The following is a 16,712-nucleotide window of genomic DNA, read 5'->3' as shown; positions in this document are numbered from 1 at the left end:
TCACAATGTACCTTACTTGAAAGAGTTACTCGTTACGGCCATGAACGGTGTGTACCAGCCTGTCACACATGACTGCTAAAGCTCCCTCATCCTGTAGCAAACTACTTCAGGTCAGTGGTCAGTCAAACCTACAGTCCTGACATCTGCTGATCATAGACAGTGCACCTGCCGGAGAAGGCTGAGGCCACAGGAAGTATAGGGACACCTGGAGGGGAAGTCCCTTGTTTAGCTTTGTGGCCTGAGGAAATGTATACCACCGCTGGGCCTCAGGATCTCCTTTGTGAAACAGGACAATATTACCTGCTTCATAGGATAAGAGTAAATTAAATAGAACCAATGAGATGATAAATGAGTCAGGACTACAGTAGATATTAAATACATGGTTTCTCTCTTATTCACAGATATTTGTGACATTAATAATAACGTCATGCCCTGGGGTGCCTGGGTGGCTCAGTCGGTTGAGCATCCGACTCTTGGTTTCGGCTCAGGTCATGATCTAGAGGTTTGTGGGATCTGGCCCCATGTGGGACTCTGTGCTAACAGCAAGGAGCCTGCTTGGGATTCTCTCTCTGCCCCCTCCCCTGCTCTTATTCCAACTCTCTCAAAAATAAACAAACAGATAACGTCTTGCTCAGAGTCACCTTAAATGAGAAGAGTGTTTGCGGGAGGCAGGCGGGTGGGATCACTAAAATTTATTTTATAGCTAAGAGAAATCTAAAAACCCATTTAAGCTTATTGAATATTCATATTTTAAAAGCTTACTTCAAATTTTCATTTAAAAAAATCTGTTATATTGCTACTGTAGAGCTACTGAGGCACCCCAGGAAGCATGCAATTTAAAAGTCTTAATTTTCCAAGCAGCTATGTCCAACTCAACCTTTCTAATAACATTCTCTTGTGGAATAAATGGTAGTAATTTGTAATTAATTTCACCAGCATCTAAAGTAGACTGAAATTTTTTCCAGAGAAATATTCACAACTTCACAGAAATTTCCAGTGTCTCTTTCTGCAATGTGTCAAATCTTTAAAAAGACCTAATTGAGAAAATAACTAGGGACTACCACCATGGCTGATGTACCATGATATTACTTCTTTCATGCTCGGGAATGGGGCACTATAAATAACTTGAAAATTATATGTTAGAATGAGTCTAAATGTTTTACTTACCATCCTCTGTGAGGGAAATTAGCTGGCCTTTTAGTGAACTACTTGTCTTCCCATAATATTATTCTAGTTTATTGCTAACAAGTTTAGTTCACTTAAAAAAATGGAATATGAAATGCTAAATGAAATCTTTCTTTACTGAATAAAGAGGGTAAACACAGAGGCATGTTACAGTGTTCTTGATTGTCAGAACTAGGGCCCTCAGAGAGGATCAAACTGCTCTATATTAACTGGTTTTACCTGCTGGATCTCTAACTGGTTCCCAGTGCAAGTCACTGTCTTTTTCTCTGATCCATCCACAAAGCCCATGGTCGAAATTACAACTGTGTATCAGAACACCTATGAGAAAATGACCAGAAAGATGAATAGACCACAAACCCAATGACTAACAATAAAAAAAACTTGTTCTCTGTCTGTACACATGTTCTCTTCCAGCCACATAGAACTACCCCACCAGATATCAAAGATCACACGAATCCTGACTTAGAACAATTGTGCCTGTGTGTTCAGCTGTAAGAATAGAACACGCCAATGTTGCCAAATTATGACCTTGTTACATCATCAGTTACAAAACATGATTTCCTCCTCACAGTTGAAGTGCAGCTTTAATATTTTTTTAAAAGAAGATAATGATGATATATCATGATTTTCACTTAACAATTGTGGCACTGCAAAGGAAACCGAGTGGTAAAAAATAAAGTATGTTTTTTCCCCAGACATAACTAAATAATCTACCATTTAAAAGCCATTTTCATGAAATGGAAGGAGACACTAAAATGTTATTGTAACACTGCTAAAACGTAAGTATCTACCTGGATCATCCTTCGCTTCATCGTCTGCACTGACTCCTCTTTCAATTTCAAATATTTCAAACAAGTCATTTGAAGGCTGCCGTGGAACTGCAAGAGAGAGAAGTTTGGTTTGGTTTGGGGAGGTATTGATAAAGGGGCATGCCTTTAATCACAGCGTAGGGGGAGAAGACCTAGGCATTTCATTCATCCGAAGAATCCAAAATATTTAATTAAAAATATTACATGTCACGTTAAGATTCACGCAGTTTGTTCTACAGGCACTTCTATAACACTTATTGGAGTACAATTTTTGAAAATGTTTTTCAAGTGTTTCTAAAAGTCAACATAAAAAAATTAGAAAGTCTTTGCCTGAAGAATACATTTTAAAAGAGCTACCCGTTTCTGGCAAAATATTCACCTCTGTCAAATTCTAGAATTTGTTTCTATGAAAAGATACATTATGAACTCTTAATTAAGGCTGTTTTTTAGTGGAAACTGCCTGCAACTGCAGTGAATGGTTTGATTTTCTAGCCACAGCATCAACTCGTCTCCAGTGAATGCTGCCCGCGGCTGAACTCCATCCACAATTCTTACCATCTCTAGGTTCCCTGGCTCCTTAAAGATCAGATCCAAACTCCCTGGGAAAGGATTCACACCTCACCCCCTAAAACACACATCACTGTCCAAACACACCATTCGTTTTCATATCTCTGACTCCATCCCCAGCTTGGGAATCCTCTTGTTCCTACTAGTTGACCTGCCAAACTTCCCCCTCTTCCTGCAAAGACCCAATGCAAACATCCCTGTCTGGGTAAAAATGTTCATGCCCCAGGCAAATCAAATTCTTTCCTTTTGTACCCCGCAAAGACTCGTGTTCGCATCTCTATTACAACCTTCCATAGAGTACTGTAGTTCTTCACATATATGCACGTCTGTCCCTCTAGCTTCTGAGGTCCAGGATGGCATCAGTCACGTCCTATTCATATGGCATTTCCAGGGCGTGACCTGGAGACAGGCCCTCAATAAGTGTTTACTGAATGAATGTGAAAATCTTATCAGAGACTCACATTTTGTCAACCCTTTTCCTCAAGTGAACCAACTGGGCCAGAGCTGAAGAATCCATTTTTAAAAAACAGAGTCATTTAAAGCATTAGTTATTATTCAATATACATTTGTCCCCCATATGCCAAGAACCATGGTAGCCAAGGGGACAGGCAATAGGGTGAACAAGACCGACAAGGACCTGGCCCTCAGGGAGACTGCATTCTAGCTAGACAGGCCAACATTAAACATGTAGCTAAATCCACACTGCAATTCTAAATTCTGATGAGGGCTGCAAAGGAAAACCACCAGAACATGTCATGAAGAATAACTGGGGTGGGGATGGAGGGGGTATGTGGGAATGTTGGTGGAGGGGAATTCCTGGCCAAAGACCAGGGCATACTCCCTTTTCTATGCCAGAACTTAAATTCATTAACTATATTTTTATAAGGCAGGGAGTACAAGATGTAGAACACCAAGGAACAGACATTAGTCAGAAGGGTTCTTTTTCAACAATGTTCCTATTATTTTTAGCAAGAATTTTTTTTTTAATTTTTTTTCAACGTTTTTATTTATTTTTGGGACAGAGAGAGACAGAGCATGAACGGGGGAGGGTCAGAGAGAGAGGGAGACACAGAGTCGGAAACAGGCTCCAGGCTCTGAGCCATCAGCCCAGAGCCTGACGCGGGGCTCGAACTCCCGGACCGCGAGATCGTGACCTGGCTGAAGTCGGACGCTTAACCGACTGCGCCACCCAGGCGCCCAAGAATTTTTTTTAATTAAGTAACAATCCCATAATATTCACACTGATGGTTTTTATTTTGCTTACTGCTTTTCAAGTTTTTCCCTTTTTGTTTCAAAAGTCCAAACAGCGGATACCCATCTCCTCTCCACACACACACTCACATATACCCAGCCTGAAAGGGATGGGAGAGAAGCCAGTCCATAGACCAGCTCTAGGGATATAACCTGATTGCAGGTGCCCTGGGCTGAGGTAACTGGCTATCCTCTTAAGTTGTTTTTTTTTTTTAAAACATTTATTTATTTTTGAGGGAGTGAGACAGTGCGTGAGTCGGAGAGGGGCAGAGAGAGGGGGAGACACAGAATCCAAAGCAGGCTCCAGGCTCTGAGCTGTCAGCACAGAGCCCAACGCAGGGCTTGAACTCACAGACCGTGAGATCATGACCTGAGCTGAAGTCAGACACTCAACCGACGCTCCTGCTCCTTCTCCCCTCTCTGTCTCTCTCTCCCCTACGAGCCACCCTCTTTCACAGCCAAAGGACTAACTGCAACAATATCCATTTTATAGCTTTCCTTTCTTCCTTTGGGCCTCTAAGAGGGAGACTGCCTCTTATTTACTAGAAATATTATAAAGTTGTAAGCAATTATGCTTCGTTTCTCATTATATAGAGAAAGTGTAAAAAATTCTATAGAACAATCATTTTTTGTCTCTTGTTGTAACTTACACAACTCATCTCTGGACTGGAATAGCTCAAATCTTCTAATACCGTATTATGGGACTGCTTTGTGGCTGTTTGTCAGCCCCCTTTTTTTCCTAGATGAAGGACACTCAAATGGTAAATAGAGTCTTGGTGTAGAGGGGGAGGCTGGTACAAAGGTTTCCTGGCACAAGGGGCCTATTTTTGGTGTTCTTAGAAGCTTCTTTATTACATGTGATCTTAAAACTGTAATACATATATTACAACATGGGGATAACTTCTAGTCACTGATATAACACCTGTCATAGGAAGCTTGCAATTAGCTTTCTTATAATATAGATGTTTCTAAGTGAATTCATCAATTCATTCTTTTGTGTGTGTGTGTGTGTGTGTGTGTGTTTACTCTGTTGATTGTTTTATTGATGATAGTCTTTGGATCAGGTACTCAATTCCTTCTATCACTTCATTCTTTATAGGATGGGTGTCACTGCATTCAATGCAGTTTGCCCTAGATAAAGCTGTTCTCTATGGCACTGGCAAGGTGTGTTCTTAGAAACCTCTGTATTGATAGGGCACCTGGTTAAACATCTGACTCTTGACTCTCGATTTCAGCTCAGATCACGATCTCACAGTTCATGGGTCCTAGCCCTGTATGGGCTCCTGTGCTGACAGCATGAAGCCTGCTTGGGATGGATTCTCTCTCTCTCTCTCTCTGCTCCTCCCCTACTTGCTCTCTCTCTCTCAAAAATAAACCTTAAAAAAAAAAAGAAACCTCTGTATTACAAATGTACTTAAACACCTCATGCTTATTTAGTGGGTATCACTTCCATCCCTGATATAACACTGTGTGAACACAGCTTGCAAATATCTTTCTTAAAAATATATTATTAGAAGTGTTCTTAAATGATTTAATGCATGCATTAAATAATGAGGGTTACTTCCACTCACAATAATAAACTGGTCATAAAGAGAGATCAAGGGGATCCTCTCTAAGGAAGCACCATTTACACCAAGAAGGAAAGAATACGGAAACTTCCAAGCAAAAAGCAAAGTGGTGGTGTGGGGGAAGAGGGAGTGTTTCAGACAGCAGTTACAAAGAAGGCGCTCAGAATATCCAGAGAAAGGAGTTCATGGCGTCTGGAGGATGCTGAGAAGTGGGGGAATGTGACTTGGGATGAGGCTGAGGAGAAAGGAAGGGAGGAGATCATGCGTTTGGATGGTTCATTAATGTTCCATTAATGCCAGATGTCTCATTAATAGTTCTTGGAGGGGCGCCTGGGTGGCGCAGTCGGTTGAGCGTCCGACTTCAGCCAGGTCACGATCTCGCGGTCCATGAGTTCGAGCCCCGTGTCAGGCTCTGGGCTGACAGCTCGGAGCCTGGAGCCTGTTTCCGATTCTGTGTCTCCCTCTCTCTCTGCCCCTCCCCCGTTCATGCTCTGTCTCTCTCTGTCCCAAAAATAAATAAAAACGTTGAAAAAAAAAATTAAAAAAAAAATAGTTCTTGGAAACCAAGTGCCAAAAACAGTAACTTCAGCAGGTGACCAAGCACACCTTCAGTGCAGGTCACTGGGAAACAGTCCAAGGAATTCAGAGACCTAAACGCTCCGCGGCTATTAGTTCTCACAATTGTGTGTGCTCTTCTCTGTAACTCTGCCAAACTGTTAAACTATTTCTCCTTCCTGACACATACACATATGGATTGCTAAGAGTCAAGAGAAGGTTCACTACCCTGCTACCTGGTATTTTACACTTTATGTGACAACACTAGGTGAAATAAGTTGTGGGACAAAATCACTCAAGCAGTATGATCTTAACTATGTACAAGAAAAAAAAAGCAAACAAAAAACAGACTAGAAAATAAGAGAGACAAAACACGCCCTCCCAAGCACATATGGCCAATTAATTTACAATGAAAGAAGCCAAGAATATACAGTGGACAAATGGCAGTCTCTTCAAAAACATGGTATTGGGCAAACTGGATGGCCACAAGTAAAAGAATGAAACTGGATCCCTATTTTACATTATACACAAAAATGAACTCATCATGGATTAAAGACTTGAATGTAAGATCTGCAACCATAAAACTCCTAGAAGAAAATACAGGCAGTAAGTTCCTTGGCACTGGTCTTGGCAGTGAATTTTTTTTTTTTTTTTTTTGGATCTGACTCCAAAAGCAAAAATAAGCAAGCAGGACGCTATCAAACTAAAAACCTTCTGCACAGCAAAGAAAACCACCACCAAAATGAAAAGGCCAGCTACTAAATAGGAGAAAATATTTGCAAATCATATCCAATAAGAAGTTAATACCCAAAATATATAAAGAACTCAGACAATTCAATAGCAAAAGAAAAAAAATTCAATTACAAAATGAGCAGAAGATCTGAATCCATGTTTTTCCAAAGACATACAGGGGCCAGCAGTTACGTTAAAAGGTGCTCAATATCATCGATCAACAGGGAAATGCAAATAAAAACCTCACACCTGTTAGAATGGCTGTAATCAAAGAGACAAGAAATAACAAGTGTTGACAGAGATGTGGAGAAAAGGGAACCTTTGTGCAATGGTAATGAGAATGCAAACTGGTGCGGTCACTAGGGAGGTTCCCCCAAAAATTAAAACTAGAAACACCATATGATCCAGCAATTCCACTTCTGAGTATCTATCTGAAGAAAATAAAAACAGTAATTCAAAAAGATATAAGCATTCTCATGCTCACTGCAGCATTATTCACAACAGCCAAGACCTGGAAACAACCTCAGTGTCCACTGACTACTGAATGGATGAAGAGATGGCATATATACGCACAGAGTAATAATCAGCTATAAAAAGGAATGAAGTCTTGCCACTTGTGACAACATGGAAAGACCCTGAAGGCATTATGGTAAGTGAACTGAGTCAGAGTAAAACAAATACCACATGCTCTCACTCAAATGTGGAATCTTAAAAACAAAAACAAGCTCATAGATACAGACAACGTATTGGACGGATTGGTGGTTGCCAAAAACAGGTGAATGGGTGAAAGAGCTCCAAAGTTATAAATGTCCAGTTATAAAATAAGTAACTCTTGAGATGTAATGTAAAGCATGGTGACTACAATTAAAAACACTGCACTGCATATCTGAAAGTTGCTAACAGAGAAAATCTTAAAAGTTCTCATCACAAGAAAAGATTCTGTAATAAAGTATTATGATGGGTGCTAACTAGATTTATAGTGGTCATCATTTCAACACGCATTCAAGTATCTACTCATTGTGTTGTACACCTGAAACTAATATAAGGAAATATATAACTAATATAAGGAAAACTGGCCATCCAGTTTTCCCAATACCATGTTTTTGAAGAGACTGCCATTTGTCCACTGTATATTCTTGGCTTCTTTTATTGTAAAGAATTGTTTATAAAAAGAAATGATTTCTAGGGGCATCTGGGTGGCTCAGTAGGTTAAACATCCGACTTCAGCTCAGGTCATGATTTCAGGGTTTGTAGGTTCAAGCTCCGCGTTGGGCTCTGTGCTGACAGCTCGGAGCCTGGAGCCTGCTTCAGATTCTGTGTCTCCCTCTCTCTGTCCCTCCCCTGCTCATGCTGTCTTTCTCTCTCAAAAATAAATAAATATTTAAAAAAATTAAAAAAAAAAGAGTTATATGAACATTCTTTAGTTTATGTTAATTTTGATCATATTTGCTCTCTCACATCCACTTTCACGTCCCTCCCACTCATTCTCCATGCTACAGCCAGAATGGTGTACCTGATCTAAAATCTTCCAAAGGCTTCCAGCTTCCACCAGAATAAGGTCCGAAATTTTTACAGGGCTTTAAAAGGCACTGCATCTCTAGCTGCATTTGGTGCCCTTCCTCCCACACCCTGCTTTCCTACCTGTGAGTTCTAGAACTAGAAGGATGTTTTAGTTCCACACCCTTTCACTCCCTGGGGCACTCGCTCACAGTAATGCATCCTGTGTGTCACAGTGCGAGCATCACCTCTCAAGAGATTTTCACCCATCTGTCCTTCCCAGGAGAGCTTAGCCAGCCCCACGTCCTCACACAGCTTCCTCTATTCTCCTTTAAAGCATTCAGTACCTGGGGAAACTGTTAGATGTCTGTCTTCACCTCCAGGATGTAGATCCCATGAGGGCAAGAGTATGCTCACTGCTTTACAACAAGTTCTTAGCCCAGGGTCTTGTACTCAACGGGTTGCGTTTCTTGACTGATTACATTAAAGAGTGCATAGAATAGATGGAGGATGGATGGACAGAGGGTAGCAGAATTGTATTGTCAGCATTTCTCCTATCCTTTTTTTAATCTCTAAAATTATACCATTTTAATTCTAAAAATTAATGGTCCAACTAGAAAGTATCAGATATGTATTTGTTTTTATAAAATATATTACATATTTAGATTGACTATTAGCTAAAATACAAAGCAGGGAAAAATAATTAGAAAAATCATGTATAAGTGTCTATCCTGGTTATACTTTTATTTTTAGGCAAGGTTATTTATCATTTATTTTAATTAACATTTTCTTCCTTGATTAAAATAATTCTCTTGAATCAAAGAACATGTTTAAATTCACAGATATATTTCAATTTCATAGCCTCACATTTAATATAGGTACCAAGACTCTATTGAAAGTCCTCTTTGAGCAATCAAAATACAAGTAACAGACATGTAGTTGCTATGGGGTAGGGGGCTGTATGTGTGCTCTCACAGAATTCTCTTTTCTTTCAATGTTTTAGGTACTTTTTTTCTTCCATAACAGAAATCCTTTTTTTTTTAATTTTTTTAATGTTTTAATTTATATTTGAGAGAGAGAGAGAGGGAAAGAGGGAAAGAGGGAGGGAGGGAGGGAGGGAGGCGGGGGAGAGGGGCAGAGAGGGAGACACAGAATCTGAAGGAGGCTCCAGGCTCTGAGTTGTCAGCAGAGAGCCCGACATAGGGCTCAAACCCACGAACCATGAGATCATGAACTGAGCCAAAGTTGGCCACTTAACCAACTGGGCCACCCAGGCACCCCAAGAATGTTCATATATTCTGTAAAAGACTCATTTCCTAAATTTTTCCCTTCCATTGACCAATGTTTTTTCACCAAAAAATATCACTTGCTCGGTGCTTCTTACAATCGTCGGCATGAACTGAAACAAAGGGGGTGTCCAGGTAGTGAAGCACACAGACAGCTGGATAAATACGTGGCTGGGTTGTGCCCAGCGACCTAGTACTCTTTCACAATGGCTGGAGAGCCCAGGAGCCCGTGAGAAGAATCGGCCACACAAATAAGCAGGAAATCTCTTAAAAGATACTTTGGCCCGGCACTATTAAATATATTTTCCCAAGGAATATGACATTAATATATAACTTGCACTCATAAATGAGGTTTCCCAAATAGTCAAGTATACTGTTACCCAAAAAAAAAATGAAAAGTAAACACAGTGAAGTAAATGTAAATATTATCATACACACCTCCCACTGCCAGACTTCTTCCAAAGAGTGAACTATAGCAAAATGTAAGCACTATTTATTAAAGGTAGGTTTGCAAATTCCATTTCTGTACAATGGTGGCTACCATGACATTACCCAGGCCAGTTCTGGCATTTGTTGCGGGACAAAAAGATTGAAGATAACACGGTCTTAAATTCTTTCTGTGGTGACGGGTTTGGTTCATTGGAAGACAATGGTACATCTGTAACTTTCCTAATATTCTTTTTCGTTTTTAAGGTTTATTGATTTTTGACATAGTGAGAAACAGAGTGTGACTAGGACAGGGGCAGAGAGAGACGACACACAGAATCCGAAACAGGCTCCAGGCTCTGAGCTGTCAGCACAGAGCTTGACACGCGGCTCGAACTCAGGAACCGTGAGATCATGGCTTGAGCTGAAGTTGGATGCTTAAACTATTGAGCCCCCCAGGAGCCTCACTCTCCTAATACTCTGAAGTCTCGTTCTGGAGGCAAAACCTAGGGGATTTTTAGAGACTACAGAGTGGAGATGAGTGACGGGGGTTTTATGAGTCAGTCTCCTGCCTCTCTCCCCCCTGCCCGCCCCCTTTCTTTCTCTCTCCAGATGAAGAACATACACATTATAGCTTTAAATAACCAGAAAGAAGCAAATAAAAGGACTGGAGAGGAGTTTCTGAAATTTCCTTAACCACTTTAGAGAAAATTCTTAGCCATATAACTGATCACTAGCAAAAAGAAAAGAGTTTCTGGGATTCACAGAAATAAGCCCTTGTCTGCCAAAGCTTTCATCCATAGGAAGAATCTAAAATGTTCAAAAGACAGCCCTTTGGGATGACAGTAAAGAGCAGAACTGGGAAAAATTAAATCTCTCATGAAAGTGGAACATGGACACAGTGACAGCATTCAGCAAGGAGCCCAATTTACATGCCTCACCTATTTCTCCAACAGTTTCAGAACACCTCAAAGCACTGCCTGGTGCAATCCAGGGAGAACAGAGTATTTAAAAGATTGTTCTTTTCTAAGTATGACCACAAGGATGATAACACAACTTTTCCCGAGCAAGAGAAAGCATGACAGGTTCTGTTCTCTTTCCCTCTTCTGAGCCAAGGAAGCCATAAAGTGTAGCCCTGTCAGGAACACTCCAGAGCAGGCAGTGAACAGACCCAGCGGTGGGTGAGCAGGCCACCCAATGAGTGAGAAGACCACCCGGTGGTTGATCAGGTTACCCGGTGGGTGAGCAGACTACCCGATAGGGCTGCTGGCACTGAGCACAGCACGAACACCCAGGGAGGTGCAGAATCCCACCTGCTCTGCAGGACAAGTGTCAATGCCCTCAGGCCAAAGAAATCACTTTAGAGGAAAAAAAAAAAAAAGCTTTTATTTTTGGTATGTATCAGACACGACACCTGTTTCCCACCCAGACAGACTCATCTCTCAAAAGGCTGTTGTCACTATATGCACAGCTAGGAAGTCGAGGTGATCCTGTCTCTCTTTTGACATCACAACTGTTCACCTGGTCACTATCAACACCTAAATGAAACAGGATATTCCAATTACTTGGTAAAAAGTAAAGGATATGCAAAGTAGCAGCTTTCCTTTTGTATTTTCTCTACTCACCTAATAGCTCTCACTTGCAAGCCAACTTGGTTCAAAATGATCCAGTTAGCCAAAAATAGTATTAAAATTATAACGAACCATAATAAAAGGCTTCAGAAAAATACAGACTCAGAACTGGAACAGAAAATAGGGCTGTATTTTTATGAATTAAGTAAATGGTATTATTATCATATAACTGAATTCAACAACATCAACAGAAGTAGTAAGAGCAATTATGTATTGAGTTCTTATTATATGCCAAGCACTATGGTATGAGTTTTACATGCACCCTGTCATCTAATTTTCTCAATGAGGTAGATACTATTATTGTCCCCATTTATAGGTGAGGAAACAAAGGCATGGGAAGATTTAGTGATATGTCCCAAATCACAGAGTGGCTGAACACAATACTTTTCATTACAACACTACAGGCAACTGTATATACAACTTAGCATTTTTTGATTTCTGACTTTGGTCACGTTCACCAAGAATTCATTTTGTCCCTTCCAGAGAGAACTATTTCTTCTTTACCAGCCACCATAAAATCAAATTAAAATATAAATCAAAAATCTTGAAAACTTTCAGAATTCACAGCCCCAAATCCTGACCAGTAAGCAGTGACAACTCATTCCTTCAAAACACTAGCAGGAATTTAATCCTCAGGGAGATGTCAGGCATCTTCTCAGGGTCTCTGTGGGCCTTGCTGTTTACCAGACAGCAAACTAGTTTGAAGACCTTTTCGCCCCTCAGCAGAAACAATCTTTTTACTCATTACCACATAGAATCAGAAGAGAGATCCTATTTTCATAACTAAGAACAATGCGATGGCACCAGCCACAGACTCTGTAAAAACCCACAGAAGGAAGAGAAGGAAATGGTACACAGCAGGCAGCAAAACAGCAATCAAGAAAATGGAAACAATTTTCTTCTTACTGCATGGTACTTGGAATTTCAACACATTCTCATGGTCTAGGATAACATAGAAACAATGAGTCTGGCTCTCTGATAAGGCCACTCATAAGAGCAACTGATACACATTACATTATATTCTGTAATCTTTATTCTGCGACATTTTCCTTCTTTATGTGGCCCAGATGCTACATGCTACATTTTAGGCACAATTGCTATATTTGAAACATTCCACATCTGGCTAATTCTGTCTTGGTTCCACTGGCTGGAGCTACCATTAAGGCTTAGAGAGCCCTGTTATTCACTGTGGTCAGCAGATCAACAGCATTACCTGCAAACTTGTTAAAAATGCAGAATCTCAGGTCCTCCCCTAGACCCAATAAACCCAAGTTTTCACTTTAACCAAGTTCCATGTGACTTATATACACATTAAGGACAGAGAAGTACTTCCTTAGAAAGTCTGATTTAGCCAATGTGTGGTGAGGATTAGGAATCTACATCTTAAATAAGCACCCTAGGTTACTCTGGTTCCAAGGAGCTTCTGACAACACTTTGAAAAAAAAATTTGCTTCCTGGTCCAACTGGTATTATATTCCTTGTGGTAATCCGAGCTTTCTAGCTAAAACTGGACATATCTGACACACTCAATTATAAAGACAATTCTGAAAGGTTAAAAATAGAATAAAATGTTTAATGCATCTTTAAAAACCAGGATGTTCTAAATAAAATTATATGATTGAAAATGAGAATCCCATGGGGTATTTTTCCAAAACACACAACTCACTCTCTTGCTGGGGAGAGTGGATTCTATGACCACTGACACCTCTCTGAAGGAATCACTCTGGGAATACATTACAGCGACCAACAGCAGTGGGAATGGGACGATGAAACATCACTAAGGACAACAAAAAGACACGGAAAAGTGTGCCTGGGTGGCTCAGCTGGTTAAGAGTCCCACTCTTGATGTTGGCTCAGGTCATGATCTTACCACTCAGAAGATAGAGGCCCCCAACCCCCACCCCAGGCTCCTGATGGGCTTGAGCCTGCTTAAAATTCTTTCTCTCTCCCTCTTCCTCTCATCCTCCCAGGCAGGCATGTGCACACACTCATTCATATACTCATATGTGTGTGTGTATGTGTATGTGTGTGTATATATACATGTATGTATACATATGTATGTATGTATACTTTTTAAAATATTTTTAAAAACACGAGGAAAGTTACCCCAAATACATAAACTGGATAGATTCACAATTACTAATTTGTTTTTCTTCCAAACTTTTATATTCATCCAGACATATGCAGACATGTATTTTATACCTAATTGGGGTCAAATGATATGTACACTTCTGTATATTCTTTTCACTTAAGCTTTTTACAACATCAGCATTTTCCCAAGGCATTAAATATTTCTCAAAAAAAAAAAACACTGTTGCATAATAATTCACTGTATTACTAGACTAGAATGCATTTCCCCCTAAGTTCCTTTACTTCAGGTTCTACATAGAGTTTTTATTTATTTTATTTATTTATCTTTTGCTTTGGGATAGCTCCTACCTGCTTTGATACCAGATTTTTGTCTTTGGTGCTAGGTCTCCAACTTTCTAGCAATTCCCTGCAGCATATCTCTGGGTCCAAACAGGTGTCCCACCAATTAAATCTGCTTTTCTTGCTCTCAGTCTGCCCAGCATCTTACTGTCTCCCCAACCCTCTCCCCAACCTCCACCAGGCTCTTCCAGAGTCAAAGATAAACCCATTGGTCTCAGAAACTATGCAGATGAGAGATAATGTACAGTAATTTGTCCAAAGGTGTCTAACTCATAAATAATAGAGGTAAGAATCGAAATCAGATCTTCTGATTCAATGTATATTCTCCTTAGCAGTAGTTAAAAACTCCTCAATTTCACGTCTCAATCTTGTTTCCTATTTCCTTTCAATCAATGCCTTTTCACTATTTCCCTACATCATACTCAAAAAGAGGTATATTAGAGTTTTCTAGACAATGTTTGTTTTCAATGACTATAGTAAGGTGTATCAGGGTAACAGAGAGACCATAATCTGAAATCAACTTTGATCATCTGGAGGACAAACTATCAGAACCAACAAGTTAAATTTAGCTAGTTCAAGCATTTGAAGAATAACACAGATTGAAAAAAGTTGACTACAACATAAAATTTTATTTCATTCCACTCAATAAATATTTTTGAGTGCCTACTATGTCCCAGGCATCGTGTGACTATTTTTGAGGGATAAAACATCTGGGGATAAAACAGCTGCCCATAATCTGCACAATAACATACTTGGCAACAGAGGGAAATGATTTAGATTAGAAAAATATGGTTAAAGAAACTCTCCTTGCAATCAATATTGGGTCAGATCTGACTATCTTTGGACCCCATAGTTTGAGACATATTTGAGAAAGAAGGTTCAAAGGGCAACCCAAAAAGACTAAAAGTGGGTTGAAAAACAATATTTCTAAGAAAAGGTTTGTGAAACAGAAATTACTGAGCCCAAAAAAAGAAACAGCTGAGTAATTTCCTGAGCGTGTTCTTTTACTACATGGAGTATGGGGTCTGGAGACATTGACCAGCTGTGTCCATCAGCCATAATTACCTGACAATACTGAAGTGGTGTAAACTGTAATTTCAAGAATTTATATTAAAGAGAGAATATCCCAACAGTAAGGCGGGTTACTGTGACAGACTTTAGTTACCATTAGAGATTTTGAATGTAAGGGGGATGATTTGTTTTAAGCCTCCTAAGGATATCACTCTTGAGTAAATAACTGATATTCATCTAGATGAAAGATTTTAGGCCCCAAATTAAAATGTGAAATGGCTATAATTCTTCCATCCTGATTGCTTATTTGAAGTTAAAATTTTTCTTTTTCTGTTTTGAACCTCTTTCTTTCTAGGAGTAGTAACAGGACAAAAATTCCAGCTTCAACGGTATTTTGTTTATATCTACAAGAAATGTTGTTTTTAAAAAATGTGTGTGCCCTCTCACAGGCCAACTTTCAAATAATAAAGGTATAAAGCAAAAATTATTTGAGCAAGTCTCAGAAGCTAGGAAATATAGGCTTTGAGTCATTATCTCTAAACTGACATCATCTTTCTTCTCATTAACATTCAATTTTCAGGTTTAATATTCCACTGAATAGAATACCAATCTCTAAAATGAAAGGATGAAGGGAGGGAAGAAAGAGAGGGAAAAATGGTGGAAGCACCACGGTAAAAAAAAAAAAAAAAAAAAAAAAAAAAGAGAGAGAGAGAGAGAGAGAGAGAGAAAGGAAAGAAACAATGTTTTAATTCATAAATACAGATTAAACGTGTTGTTACACTAAACTAGCTTTTGTATGGATAGCGCACAATGATTATTTTATGTTAAAATGCTATCAGTGATCAATTCATTCCTTTGTTCCACAAATGGTGTTCAAGTGTCAATTATGTGCCAGGCATCATTCTAGGTTCTTGAAATACACCAATGAACAAAACAGACAAAGATCCCTGTCCTCAAAAAGTTTGTATTCTAGTAGGGAGATACAATAGACATGATAAATAAGTAAATAATACGGTATAGTAGAAGGTGATAAATGCTACTAAAAAGAGAAAAACAGTAGAAAGCTATGCTGGTGGTGGTTGGTAGAGGTCACAATTGAATACAGGGGTCAGGGTGGCCTCACTGATAAGCTGATCCCTGCGTGAAGAGGTGAGAAAGTAAGCCAAGCTGAGAGCTAGGGGAAGAGTGTTCTAGGGAGAGGGATTGGTTGCAGCAAAAGTTCTCCAGTCTGAGGATCAGTGAGGAGGCACAAGTGGAGTCAATGAGGGCACAGTTGAGGAGATGAGAGCCTCTAGGACTCTGTGACACACTGGGAGGACTTATGGTCTTATGGAACCAATTGCTTGCTGATGCAGAGCTTTGAATGACATCTCATTTATATTTAAATTTTTTAAATGTTTATTTATTTTTGAGAGACAGAGAGAGAGAGAGAGACAGAACATGAGTGGGGTAGGGACAGAGAGAGAGGAAAACACAGAATCCAAAGCAGGCTCCAGGCTCTGAGCTGTGAGCACAGATCCTGACGCGGGGCTTGAACTCACAGACTGTGAGATCATGACCTGAGCCAAAGTCGGATGCTTAACTGCTTAACAGACTGAGCCATCCAGGTGCCGCATCATTTATATTTTAAAAGATCCCTCTAGCAAGGTACCAAGGGTGGCTCATTCAGTTAAGTGGTTCAGGTCATGATCGTGTGGTTTGTTAAGTCTGAGCCCTGTATAGGGCTCTCTGCTGTCAGCATAGAGCCTGCTTTGGATCCTCTGT

At 39.8% G+C, this 16,712-nt stretch overlaps 1 protein-coding gene across 1 annotated transcript in view; it reads right to left on the bottom strand.

Annotated features, from left to right (window-relative positions):
- Positions 1 to 16,712, bottom strand: part of NPNT (nephronectin) — an 82,971-nt gene that overhangs the window by 10,411 nt on the left and 55,848 nt on the right. Inside the window, exons 13-14 of the mRNA XM_047092273.1 lie at positions 1,977 to 2,063; positions 1,405 to 1,503 (exon numbers count right to left, since the gene is read on the bottom strand). Of these exons, the coding sequence (XP_046948229.1) occupies positions 1,405 to 1,503; positions 1,977 to 2,063 (186 nt within the window). The remainder of the gene's footprint in view (positions 1 to 1,404; positions 1,504 to 1,976; positions 2,064 to 16,712) is intronic.

Source organism: Lynx rufus, unplaced genomic scaffold (genome assembly GCF_022079265.1).
Source record: "Lynx rufus isolate CCGP_SWC_20201006 ecotype Redwood Valley unplaced genomic scaffold, mLynRuf1.p SCAF_3, whole genome shotgun sequence".
Classification (NCBI taxonomy): Eukaryota; Metazoa; Chordata; class Mammalia; order Carnivora; family Felidae; genus Lynx; species Lynx rufus.
Note: the sequence above shows the minus strand (reverse complement) of the source record. Positions and strands in the feature narration are given on the sequence as shown.